At 36.8% G+C, this 14,284-nt stretch overlaps 1 protein-coding gene across 2 annotated transcripts in view; it reads left to right on the top strand.

Moving 5' to 3' along the window:
• Nucleotides 1-4,584: 4,584 nt before the first annotated feature.
• The window catches only part of LOC132202086 (fasciclin-2), a 79,032-nt gene continuing 69,332 nt past the window's right edge, over nt 4,585-14,284 (top strand). For both annotated transcript variants that reach the window (XM_059628794.1, XM_059628793.1), the window contains exon 1: nt 4,585-4,846. In XM_059628794.1, the coding sequence (XP_059484777.1) occupies nt 4,795-4,846 (52 nt within the window). In that variant the 5' untranslated portion in view covers nt 4,585-4,794. The remainder of the gene's footprint in view (nt 4,847-14,284) is intronic.

The following is a 14,284-nucleotide window of genomic DNA, read 5'->3' as shown; positions in this document are numbered from 1 at the left end:
TGTTTTCTACAAGTTAAATGTACTTGGAAAAATAAATTTATAAATTTCTTTTTCCAAGAACATTTTATATTAAAACACTCTCTGCAAAAAGTGTCCTCTAAAAACTTTTTACTGTCACCTGCTCTACCCTAACACAATCCTCCTGAAGTGTTTTGCATCCATTTAAAAATTAAGACCGCGACTTAAATCTCGCCTCAGGCAAACTCCTTAATTTCAAAGTGCCGCGGTTCCTTAGTGCAGAAGCTTTTAACTAATTGCAGTCTTCCTTCGCCGCGCACCTGTTAGTCGCGGGAGAACTTGACACGTCTATCGCCGGTGCCCCTACTTGTTTTCACCTCGGGGCTGTCTTTTTCAATTTTCTGCACCAATTTCTATCTCCGAGTCCCCTTCTCGGAATAAATAAGTATACACGCCCCGGTGAAAACTTGTAATTAGAAAGAGCACGTCGACAAAATTTAATAACTCACTCGCTGCGTCAAAATTTTGCGTATAATCTCTTACTTCTTGTGTTTATATTTATACTTACTTTAAAAGAATCTCTTGTTTTTCTTTAAGAGCGGAAAAGTTATTCTTGTCTCACGCTTCATGAAATTTCCCATTCTTGACCATGCAGTGAAGAAACGGATGCCGGGCGCCTCCGCTCGGAGCCGTTGCTTTCCATTACCCGAGATTAAAATTCACTCAGACGTTATGAATCGAGAGAGATGGAAACAATTTCACATTTCGTAATCGGCGTTGCTGCTGCTACTGGGGCGGGAGGAGATTTGAAATGAAGCATGAGAAAAGGCAATAAAGTGCGACGACACTCTGGGCACGAAGTAAGTAGAAAGTAGAACCATCGAGCGGGGAGACAGTCAGAAAGAGCAGAGAGGAGGGCTAATCATTCTAATTGAGTGCCTGCCCGTTGCCTACCAGCTGAGAGTATGATTTATAAACGCGCGCACCCGTCACACCATGGACCCCATTCATCGCAATACATAAATACATACATACAGCAAGTCCCTGCTCATTACGCTTGTACGTGTTCGAGATCAATTTTTGTTTGTTACAAACCATATGCTCAAATTTGTCACGAACCAGCAGAGATTCATAGCATGCTTTCCCTTTTTCAATTGTATATGATAAGAGCAAAAAGAGAATTGAATAATAATCATAAAACTAATTTATGAAATTTTAGTAAAAAAGTGAACATATTAAAAGGAAGTTAAACAACAGTAATTATTTATAATTAATTTTCAACATCATGGACAATTTTTAATGGTGTTTATTCATTATTAAACTAAAATAAAAATAATTTATTAGACAACTACATATTTCTTTTCAATCATAAAAAAAATCATACATTAAAATAGTTACATTTAAATTTCATTTATTTACATGTTATGTTATTATGCTTTATTATTATTTTTATTATCCTTGTAAATTAGTTATAATACATAGCTGCAACATTAATGTAGGTTCATTGAATAAAAAATTGATTCTCTTTCTGTTCTCTCTGTCTGATTTTGATAGTTGATTAAAAAGTTTTCAATAATATGGCGGAATACTCCATAAACCATTATTTGAAGAAAATATTTAATTTCAAAAGTTTCCTAAAACATTTTTGTGTGTACACTGAAATATGCTAGCTCTTTTGTATCAATGACCGTGTTACCAAAATTTTCTTCTTTTGCTCGGTTCTACTGAAAATTTGTATCACTTCATATCACTTTATAGGAAAGTTATGCAAATTAAATGTTTTTGTTTTTACAAGAGGTGAATGTGTTTATTGTCACAGGCGACAATTTGAATTCACAGTGCGTCGTTTGCGATAAATCTCAATTTATCAACAAGAAAGGGAAAATAAATCTACAAATTAGTTTAATGCACCACCCCCACCGCCGAAATAGAGCGAGTGCTAGGCAGATTTATCACTAGCAGTGCAACTCTGCGAGAGCGGCCCCCAGCGCAATGTTCCCGTTGAGGAAAGTGGCGTCGCTCTGATTTCGCAATGTGCATTTATTTGTAACAGAGCCGTGCACAGTGCGTACATAACACAAACTACACGCGCCCCAACCCATGGACCAGACTGACTGAGTAATGGAGCAGAAATCCAAAGACGTACGCACCACTTCTTGGGCCTGCCCCAGGGCTTGCCTAGTTCCACGTCGGCCTTTTCCTCTTCTTTTCTTTTCGTTCCACCAAGATAGAGACAGTTCTTATGGTGAATGGTTAAAGGAACGTCTATTGTGTTGAATTAAAAAAAAAATACAATATGTTTTTAAAATTTAGCATTAAAAATAATTTTCAACTTGATTTTCTGTGGGGTTAAGCATAAATTTTAAACTTCTAAATAATAATTTTTTTGAATCAATCTTCAAATAATAAATTAATAATTTAGGACTTGGGACTTTTCAAAATATAATTTTTATAAAAATTTAATTTTTAACAGAGAGTTTGCAAAAAAAATTAATTCAAATCAGCAACAAATTTGAGTAAAACTGGAAATTTGATGACCATTTTGGTGAATGAATGAAATAGGCCGATATTTTGCGTTGATGCTGGAGGGACGAACAGGGGTGCTTGTACCAGACAAACAATAAGGGCCAGATATAGATGGATGTTCGCTCTTTCTCGCTGGCACACAAATATGATCCTCACCCAGTCGACTGGAATAAAAATTAAAACTCAAAAAGTCCCCCTCGGCCATGGAAGCGGCGCAAGGGGGTGACTTCTGCGCGTCCGTTCGGGGAACGCCGCACGCGTTCCTCATTTCCTGCGTGCCCAATAAAAAAGTTTCTTTCCCTTTTTGCGACCCGGCTCTTTATTTGATTGATATATTATCTTCTAGCCTTTTTATATACGGTGGAATGATATTTCCATCTTCTATGCTGCTGGGCGAAGACCAATTGAATTTGCAGGCCACGACACCAAAATAGTTCTCCAGAGCCGACTTGCATGGCAAATATCTGCCCTTTCAGCGCTTTACGAGAGAGCTTTACACGTCTTTACTCCGAACAGCGCGCACGTGTGTGTATTTTCCGGCTTGGGCAAACGCTAGGCGGAAAGTGTTGTTGGGAAAGTTTTGCTTGTCGAGGATTTCCCAGAGAGCGATTCATTGTACTTGCAAGAATCTTCTTATTCATTTTATTCTTTTAGGAATTTTTACGTTGATACAAACAGAGGTAATTTAAATCTCCTCAATTAAAACTATCTTTTGTTGGGATGTAGATAATACAATTAAACAAGAGAAGAAATATGGGAGTTTGAAAAAAAATGTCATTTTGAAAATTAGTGCCTAGCAATGGTGGTGTAGAATTTGAATGCATTAAATGATTTTAGTCATATAGTATTTCCACAAGGCTTTCAAGTTTTTCATACTATAAAAAAGATGGATAAATTAATTTTTGAATTGTTAAAATTTTGAAATTTTTAAAAATTAATTGTTTTAGTAGATTTAAAAAAATCTTTTATTGATTCAAAAAAAGCGTATTAATTGAACATAACAAAGAATTATTTTAAAAAAAATATTGTGTTTAATTTAGCTTTGCATTTAACAGTGTAAAGGAAAAAGACTGTTATTGGTTTCACAATTGAATTTTTACCTTTCTCAAGAGAGTATCGCCACAAACAACTACACAAATTTGTCGCTACTACTGTGCGACTTCTATCAAAAGCTCATCATGAAACACAGACGACAGACGTAAACAACTAAAGCCCAACACGGCTGTACTGAAATGCTTTTAAACGCTCACCCCGATAAAAATACCATTCCATTCCAATTTCCACTTAAGCCCCTAAAACTTCATTGTACTGCGAGACGGAAATAAGTATATGCACAAAAAAAGGAAGGTGGATTCTAATAATGTTTTATAATATTTATAGGTTCCATTGTTAATTTTTAATCCAGTTATTTATTTATAATCTAATCAGGAATAAGATGGAAGGGTTTTGTTGCGAGTGAAAATGATTAATTATTATAATATAATACATAATTATAATACTTTGTTAAACAAAATCTGTTTGCTATAGTAATATTATGTATTACTTCTTTATTCATGTCATGACTAAGTAATTAAATTATGGAAAAAAATGAGAAGAAAAATTATCACGATTGTACTGTAACAATGTGGAAAAATAAACAACAATAATAACTACAAACATTTTTTCGCATTTTGTTGAAAATTTCTATTCTTGGTACAATAATTTAATTACCATAATAAGAGAACTATAGCTTTGTTAAATACTAAATGCATTTTATATAAAATCCATGATTATTTTTCGAATTTTGGTACTTTAAAATCCAGGAACTTTATGCTTGGTATAATATAAAGCAATAAATTTGTGCTCGTCATTTCAGCAACTAAAATCCATAAACCGAAAAAAAAGTCCAGCAAACAAACAGAGTCGAATGAGGCTGTTGACGAGTCGCATTCGTTCCATGCGACACGACAATTCAATTAAACATTGTCTAGCGGTGACGTCACTAGGTGCTCAATTATCTTATTTACTTGTCGGCGCCGGCAGCGAGCGAGCGAGGCATCAGCATGTGTGCGACTGCAGCGCCACCTCGGTGGTGCCATTTTGGCCCGTTGGTTTCTCCAGGCGGCCAACGAGAAGAGTGAGTGTAGTGCCGCTCTCTCCGCCGAACACATCGTACCATCGCCTCTGCCGCAGCCGCGGGACGACCTGTTCGAGTGGCGCGCGCCCCGAAGTCAACCAAACACCCTGTTCAGGGCCACCTTCGGCCTGACCACGGCAGTTTCGCCGAAAGGACTTTCCCTGCCGAATCTCGACAAATTTCATTCGCTGAAAATGCGGGAACTTCACTTTTTCGTCTGCTTTCTTCTGCTGATTTCAACAAAAGGTTTGAATTTTTTCATTTTAATTTTTTATTTTTTATTTTACTATAATATTTTTCCTGTTTATTTTAATGATTATTAGACAATTTTTCTTTGCTTGTCTGACGAGTTTTGTGTTTTATCTAACGGAGATAAGGTGCACGTCTGTTGACTCTGACTCTATTGCGTGTCGCGCGCTCTTCACTCAAAAACTCGTTGGATTTTTCGCTTTTCCTTTAGTTAGTCACTCGATCAGGAGAAGCCGAGCTTGAAATTAAGCAAACTCGATTCGTAATTGACCGATTTATCCGCGCAAATGGAGCGTTGGAAGTGACACTTTGACGAATCGTCCACGCCTTAATTTTTCCCAACGGCAATCGCGCGTCATGAATCACTCGCAGCGCATTGCGAAATTCGCACGATCGCGAGAGGAAAATCCGCGGGTTTTGCGTGAGAGCTTCCGATCGCCCGCGGCCCAAAGCCGCCGGAATGTCGTGACTTTTGGAGCTTTTTTCGTCCAATTCAAATCGACAATAACAAAAAGCGAGAGAGAGGAAGCAGCGAGAGCGAGTTTCTCCCCCACCTGCCTTTCGTTTCCCACCTGACGCATTGAACAGACTGGCTGCTCTTACCTGAGCTCAGGTGAAGGCCATCTAGTATGGTAAAAATAAATGACGCGCCGCGTTCACGATGTAATTGCGGATGGCGGGCACTTAAATTTATTACGGCCCAGACTCTTCTGCTCGCTCAAGTATTGCAAAATTTACTTGCAGTCGGAAATAATTTCACAATATATCATTTTTTTCATTTTTATAAATAAATAAATTATGTACACACAAAATAATAATAATTTGAAAGTTTACAATTGTTAAAATTATTTATTGTTGTTTATTTGACTATATTTTAATACAGATTTTCTACAGAGAGAAAAAAATAAAAATTTTGACATTATCATGAATAATAGCAGAAGAATAGTGCTAAATCTAATGAAATTATTTAAACTCTTTTAAGTTAACTTATCTTAAAATTTATTTACGATTAAGTTGAAATAATTCTTTTAATTGTTAGAATAAAATTGCAATTGTTCTGACCATAAATACATATTAAAAAGCACAAGTTTACAACTTTTGAGCTTTACAAAACAGTCTTAATTTTGCTGCCTGAATGTTATGTACATTTTTATTTGTTTATTTTCTCCTTTCTCAAAATATTGACAAGCCCTATTTCAGACGGTATTATCTGCAAACGTTATAGTATTTAAAAGTGTATAGCATAAAATATAGCAAAAGCCGGCGGGGCTTGTTTCATTTGGATCGTTTCCAACTCTTCGACCGCCACGCCGGGCTGTTTGCCCTTTTTCCAGCAGCAGCATCCGAGCACAGCACAGAGTAGCAGCTTTTATAAAGCCCGCAGTTTGCCAAACTCATTTGCAATTCGCCAATAATTGCTGGAATTACCATCGAAAGCGGCCGTAAATTCTCTCGCAGCTCTTTTTCCATGCTGCGAATAATCAAACTTGAGGAGTACGAAGGCGTTATTCAAAACACGAGTGAAATTTATCGAAAATTTTCTCTAAACGGTACATAAAACTCTATCAGATGGTTAAATTTTTTTCACGCTCGCCTCTGTTTTTTGCATCTTTCTTCCCGTGAGAATTTGGTATGCATGCAAATGATTGCTTCTTGAGGTTGTTGTCGCCGTCGAGCACTTTTGGCAATCGACGAAAAACTTATTTCTGATCGACATGTGCAGGCGTGAAAATTTCCAGCGCTCTCGAAAACAGCCGTAAATCACGCTCGAGCGGCGTCACGTAGAAAATAAAACACAGGAAAACGGCGGAGAGCAGGCGTGAGAGAATCAGCAGCAATTGCGAAGGTTCAATAGCCGCGAGCTGCCGAATCTCGGTGCTTTATTGTTGCACTATGGTGTAACGCGCAAGCACAAAGTTGCCTCTTCCTGTAAACGAGGAAGTTGATGAATGAGTTTTAGCGCACTATTTACGCAAATTGGGTTTAACCGTTGAAAAGTTACACGATAGATAAATGATCCACAAGCCCTTTTATTCTAATAAATCTATTTTTTGCTCCATTTGATTGGAATTGTAAGCAAATAAGCTATAAATTTACATTTCCCCCCCTCAAAGTTAATGAAGAATTGATTAAATTTAATTGGTACCTAAGACGTCAAATTAGTTACAATTTCTAAAGCAGTAAATGCACTAATGAAAAAATAATATTTAACATTTATTGTGAGGATTGCCTCAAAACGATATTGATAACTAAAAAATTTAAATTACTTATCAAGAAAAACTAGAGAGTCTAATAATATAACTTAAAATAATTTTTATCATTAATTTAAAAAAGTATTAAAAATAATCATCAATTACTCAAAAATAAAGTAAAAGTAAGAAAATACACAATGATTTTCTAATTCTATTAGAAATATAATCAAAATATAGGTTTTTTTATTATTAATTATAAAATTATTCTAATATTAACTAAATAAACAATGGCATAACTTCTTCCACTTGATTCCAAGATTAATTTAATGACGTTGGGGCGCCAAACGAGAATTTCATTTGCTTTTGGCGGCCGCAAAAAGAATCGCGTCGCAAAATAATTATGGTAATGAGTTTGTTTTGCCTACTGCCGCTGCAGCCTCGTTAGTCAAAAGACTGCTGAGTCCACAAGCGGAGCGAAAAAATCCGTCACAGGCCTGTTTTTGTTTTTATCAACGTCTCGTCTCGTTGTCGCTTTAAAGCCGACCTCAACCGTATACGTTCATATACGCTCGATCATTAGGAGATTGCCAGCATGGCCAAAGCAAATTTAATTTGGAGAGGCGCCTCTCAGCTTTTCCTCCATTTGGCACAAACATCAAACAAGCCGCGGCAAAAGAATTTTTTCGGGCGTCTCCAAGTCATCAGAGATGCGAATGGTGCAGAAGTTCAATTCCATTCGGGTGTTGCTTTTTATTAAAAAAAAGAGAGAAAAACCTTCGACCTAGGTGAGATCAAAAGCACTCGAGTTGATTTTTATTGGGGAACGGGCCCGGCGTGGACAGATGTTGTGCGGGACGGTATATATTCCTGTATTAGGGGCCGAGGGGAGAAAAATTGCGGCCGGTGCTCTTCTCGGTGGCCCCTGACATGAATCATGCATTTTGCGCCCGCCATTTTTCACCAGCCACCGGCTCCAGACTAAATAATCCTTCATCAAAGTGACGCCCGAAATAATAAATCCAGCCGCCTGGAAATGGACGCCGCATGCTCTATAATGCAGAGAGAGCGGCAATAAGGTCATTAAAAAGTTTCAAAGAACGCTGGTGCTTAAAAGTTTACACTGTAAGCAAAATATTTTCATTTGTGGTTGACACAAAATTTATGGAAGTCAATTTATAAGGTGCAATATTGCGAATTCAAGTTTTTTTTATTGAAAATAATATTTAAATAGGCCATTAATAAATAATAGCTTATCAATAATTAAATGAAATTCCACCTATACCTGTTAGTATATCTAATTATTTTAGTTTGTTTGTTTCTTACAAGCATTTAGCGTTTTATTATTTAAATCAGTTTTTTATTATCTTTGTTTACGTTTACATTAAAAAATGTAGTTTTAATGAAAATGAAATTTCAGAGAAATAAATGTCACAAAATTGTCTTTGAATGAAAAAAAGATTTATTTAAATAGTTTTTCCAATTAAAAATTTGACACTCCTCCTTATCCCATGGACTTAATTACTTGTCGATGCATAATAAGTAATGGTTACTGCAAATTTTTTGGAATACCCTTGCATATATTTGGTGGAAGTTTCCTTGAAAGTCGGAAAACCTGGCCCATGAGTCACAGCTGTTGGAAAGCATCCAAACCTGAGGTCGTAAATAGTGAAAAAAGCGAATGGAATCCTCGCCAGCATAGCGCGAGCGGGCGAAATACGTGCAATTTCCCAACATCAGCAACGTGGTGGCAGCGAAGGGTGCACACATATGAAAAAAGGGGTTGACGTTTTCTAGTTTGTAAGTATGATTTATTGGAAATAATAAACATTCGCGTCGGCCGAGTTATAAAAATATTATACACACAAAAAATTAATAATAAAAAAAGGAAGCGACCCTTTATCGCCCATCCGAGTAATAAAACGGTGCAATTTTCCAACCGCGCCGCCATTTGCCATGAAGGTCCTTTCATTATTTGTGTGTTTGCTCAGCGGCAGGTAAAAACGAACACTATACAGGCGGACAAATTTCATTGCGATAATTGGTCGCGGTGTCCTTTGTCATGCAAATTAATTGCGTCCCCTATTGAAAAACGCATACATACTTTCGGCTCATTTATCTGACTGCAAACAGACCCGCCGGAGGATGATTCGATAAGGAGTCGCGCCGGCGGGAGAGAAATTAAAAGAAAACACGGCCACATGAAAGGGTTGGCCTCTCTTATGCAACTAGAGCTTTTGGTTTCGCCTTTCACTGCAGATATGGTGCGGAACAAAGCTGGTGGATTGTCAGAAGCGTGCGTCGGTTTGATTTAATGAAATAAACGCCATCATTTGTGCGTCAAATTCAGAAGTCGTTGGTAAGCTGTTTTTGCATCTACTTTATAAGTCTAAAATTTAAATAAAGATTTAACCAAGCTTTTATCAAAAGAAATTAGTTAATTGAAAAACAATAAAATTTTCTTAAAATTCACAATCACTAGAAAAATTATTAGATTTTAAAATCAACACAAATGACCATGGAAAAGGCTATTTAATTTTGATTATTACAAATTTCAATTAATTTTTCTTAAATAAAAATAATTTTAAATCACAGTACACTATGAATTTTTTAATTGTAACTCCATTTATACTCAGTTATCCAATAAATTATTTGTTTCCAAAGTTCCCAACTCAACATGATTGCTCTTCATGATAAAATTTATGCTATTAAACTTTATTGTTTTTATTTAATCAGTTTTTTTTTAAATTTATTAAATAAAAAATTTCCTTTGCAACTAAATAAAATTTCTTGTTGTTAAACCTCATTGTCAGTCATAGAAGGCAAGTTTTGATATTTGTAATTTTAATCTTGACTTGTTTGTTATAAATAATTAAATTGATTAAATCTCCACTTCATGGGATATGAGCTCAAATTTAATTTAAACAGAATTACGATTCTACTTAAGCGCTTTATAGGGCGTTGATAAAATATTCAATGGAGGTTTTGACACACAAATTCTAATTCACATCCGACGCGTCTGCTCCCCTTAGCCACCTACCTACTCCTTTCAAACTCTGTCATTCAACGAACTCATCGCGAGTTGAGATTAAAAGTCTGATGTCGCGCGCATACACAGTGTGTTATATTGTTATTATCGCCGTCGCACTGGTGCCGATGAAAAGGGTTCCAATAATAATACAGCCGCGACATCACCCATTCAGTAGTCTGTCGATGCAAACCGTAGGCGGATTCGAGTTATAGAGTGAGAGGCGCAAAAAGGCGGCTGGCAGATGTGCCTGCCTATTTCGGATGCTGTGCGAAAAAGGCCGATACAAAGGGTTGAAAGCAGGCAGAGGCTTTTTCCTCCCGGGTCCTCATCAACTGCATCAATAGAGCAGAGAATTATGAGAGAGGGCTATAGTGGGGCGCCTTTGCTTATACCTGTCGGGGGCTCGTCATCTCCGACGGCGGTGACTCAACCGCTCAACTGGAAAATAGCATTCAGCTACGCACAACACAGAGTCTATTTGATGAGACTACAAATTGGGTGGCAAAGGTTAAGCTCGATTTTATTCGCTGCGCAGAAAAAAATAAATCAAATATGTTTTTTTTTTTACAAATTTGTAGCAAGCCTAAAGTGACTAAATTTTTAATTTAATTAAAGAAACTGGCACTCAAGGAGATGATCTTGCAGAAAATTGTTTTTGTTCAAAAATAAATGGCTCATACCAGTTTTGGTAACGGTCTGCGACCCTATTTTACGAGCAAGTACAAAAATCAGAATACTGCGGCGGATCTTTTTGATACTCTGAAGTTTTAACAAAATATTGTTATTTTTGTTGTTTATTCTTCACAAATCAAGTCAAAATAAGAGAGCAAAGTTTCTGGTAGGGGTGCCGTTTTGTCCAACAATTCCAAAGCCATTTTTAAACAAAAATTAAAAATTTTGTTACAATGTGGACAAATAAACATCATTAAATAATTTAATAACAAAAATATTGCTGATTTCTTTGTTTTCTTCTTGCTCATGAAATAGGGTCGCTGACCGTGATTGAAACTGGTCGAGCTGTTTTGTTTTTGAGTATAACCAAATTTCCAATGAGGAAAAGCAAGTTTTCTTCACTTTAAAAATTTTTAAAATCCGATTTTTGATAATTGAAAGTTTTTTTAGCAAGGGGGTCCAGAAAATATTTGAACCAAAAGAAGGAGTCTGAAAATTTTGGAAAACAAGAATGAACCATGAAAATACAAAAACATCAAACGAATTTCACAAGGTTCAAATGAACACCCCTGCCTGCACCCCTATGTTCGTTTCCCATCTGAAATAAAATACAAAGGGTCACAAATTAAGCAAACAATCGCCCCGATCTAATTTCGTTTGACCCCCGCGAGTGCGTTACAAATTTGCTCTCAATTCGCCCCCACCCATCTCTGTACGCACCTTTTTTATTGCTATTGATGCAGCTAATTTCTCTCTCGTTCGTGTTTAATGCAACAACAAAACTCAAATTTCGAGAGAGAGTGTGTATGCATTGTAATTGCATATTGGCGCGGAAGCGGCTGGATTTGTATTGAATTTATTGCCCGGCGATATCATTTGTACTGCACGCGGACAGGGCAACAAAAGAGCAGTGCACTGCTTAGTCATTGAAAAATTGGAAACTCATTATTGAGAATGGTGGCTTGGGGCGGTTATGCTTTGCTGGCGCATCCCCTGCTAACACACTATCTGAGATTCCAACCCCGTGATAAAATTTATTGCGGCGGGGAAGTGAGAAAGAAAATAATTTGAAGGAGAAGAACAATTCCATTTATTTCGATGGATTCAATTCAAATAGTGATGTTTGAATAATTTATAAAAAAAACAGCTAATGAATGTTTGATAACACCTTATTTTTAAGTATCAAAAACAATCAGTGAAAAATTGAATTAATTATTTTTTTAATTATAGCAAACAAATAATGACGTTAAAAAAATTTAAATAAAATTTCATCAGTGGCTTAAATTTTGTGTTCTTTTTTTGTTCTTCAAAGTTCACAAAATAAAACAGAATCTCGAGTAAAATTTACTGAAATTTACAATTATTAACAATTTTTCACTTCCCCTGTTCCATCAAATAAATGTGATGCAGATTGCGTGCATGCAAGACGACGCGTCATGTTGCATTGTTGCGTGCAGCGACATTAATTGTTCGCGACGCGCGGTTTCCAGAGTCATGAGCCGCTCGTTGTATGCCAGGGGGCGAGACCGAAAGCGCGAAAATCGACAGCACATACCGCTTTATGTATTCCGCCGTTGTTGTTGTTGCTCATTTTGCGGCGACCGCATTGTCGCACGAGGCTTGCTGCTTGTCTGCGTGGCGGCGAGAGCACAATGTGATAAATAATATGCACACATGATGTGACACTCTGGCAAGGGGATGGTGATTCGGCCGAGGATTAGATAGACAGGCGGACTGCTAATTCACTTTCGTGCACAATCTGATTGCGTTTCGAGACCCTTAGGATTTGGTTATGTTAGCAAAGATTTCCATTTTCCCTGCTGTCTATCATGATAATCCTTTTGCACTTTTGGAAATTCATAGAAGCTGAAAACTCAGTAGGAAAATTCATTTTTAAGGTCATTGATTTTTTAAATAAGATCTTTTTGTTTGAAATTGAAACATGATCATTTAGTCAAATATCCCATGTTAAAAAAATTTAAATGAGTGACAGATGCAATGTTTATTATTTCTACACTAGCTGGAATTAATTTATTGTTGCAGTTTATAAGTTTATTGAATTTTTTTTAGCATTATTTATTGTTTTTCTACTAAAATGCCAACTCACAAAGATTTAAAATGATAAAATTATTAAAATTTTTGCATAAGTAAGATATCATAAGATATAAGAAAAATGAAAAAATGTAAAAATATTTTTTTTTTTTTTTTTTTTTATAATATTACATATTTTAAATTTTATGAAATAAATTTTTAATTTTAATGACAAATGCAATAATGTGACAACACACAAATATAAACGACAAACGGCAATAATAGCCAGAGGAATTGATGGACTTATTGTATTAAATGATTTTTGTTAACAATCATTCAGCTTTGTAGTATTCCTCTTGGCAGCACGCTCGCTCAAGACAATTCATGCAAGTACAACAATTAACATTCCTCTCCACCATTCAATAGAAATATTATTCAAATATCCTCTGGAGCTCTTTCTCTCTGCTCCGTCTGCTGATAATTTAGCCCCACGTGCCAAATAATAAAATTCGCACGCCGGCTGCCTGCTCGACTGTCTCGCTCACATACACTCACTCAGGCTCAATCCATTGAGCATTTTGATTAAAATCCTGTGCGCTGGAAGAAATGCCTGTGAGGGTAATACTGCTGCCGGCAATATATACGACTCTCTCATTCCTGCCCGAATAAATGCACGCCTGCTGGTGCCGTCAAGAGAAATGAGAGAGAGAGACAGACCTTCGTGCAAATTGCCGCCCTCAAACTCCCGACCCTTGCTGGATATGCCCATCGCTCATGAAGGTTGAAAAGCGTCAGTCTTAAATATTTGAAGGAGTCGGTCGGTGTGCTCCGTACCTTGATAGCCCCCGACCAAACAAACACCATGCATGAATAAAAAGAGTTAGTTTTGTCTCCGGCGAATGCATCCTGCGCCCCGAGGCACCCCCGTCCGAACAAGATGCGCGCCCGGAGATATTGCGGCGCAGCCGAGTTGTTTGATGTGCTGAATTATGTATTCCGGGCCTGCCGTTATTATCCTAGAGAGCTCTCTGCGGTTTGTCTGCCGGCTTTATATTTTTTTTCCGGCTTGCAAATCCAATTTGAGCGAAAAAGAAGGAAATACTGCGAGATGCAAAAACGCGAGACGAAAACATGCAGAGGATGCGTCTGCCGTGAAAGGGCAGTGTGACATGAAATAATGCGCGTGTTGCGGAAACGGTGCTTTATTAGCATGCATTTTTACGGCAACATCAAAGGGGACAATGTTTTGCTTGAAGTGTCAAAGGGTTGAGTTTCCAGATTGTTGTTTCACGGCACGGTGAAAGTTGAGCCCTCTTTTTTTTTATAAAAAGCGCGAAAAGTTCTTTGTTGTATACTTTTGCTTTTCAGTGCCCAAAGTAGAGATTTTCAAGGGTTCTTTTTAAAGCTCTGGTTATGTTTTTGAATTGTCTTTTAACATGTCAAAGCCAGATAAAACATAGTTGACAAATTCCTTTTCTAATAATATTAAAAAAGGGAAAATATGAAATTAAT

Source organism: Neocloeon triangulifer, unplaced genomic scaffold (genome assembly GCF_031216515.1).
Source record: "Neocloeon triangulifer isolate White Clay Creek 2 clone unplaced genomic scaffold, ASM3121651v1 ptg000014l, whole genome shotgun sequence".
In the NCBI taxonomy this organism is placed as follows: domain Eukaryota; kingdom Metazoa; phylum Arthropoda; class Insecta; order Ephemeroptera; family Baetidae; genus Neocloeon; species Neocloeon triangulifer.
This window is presented reverse-complemented; position numbering and strand designations above follow the sequence as displayed.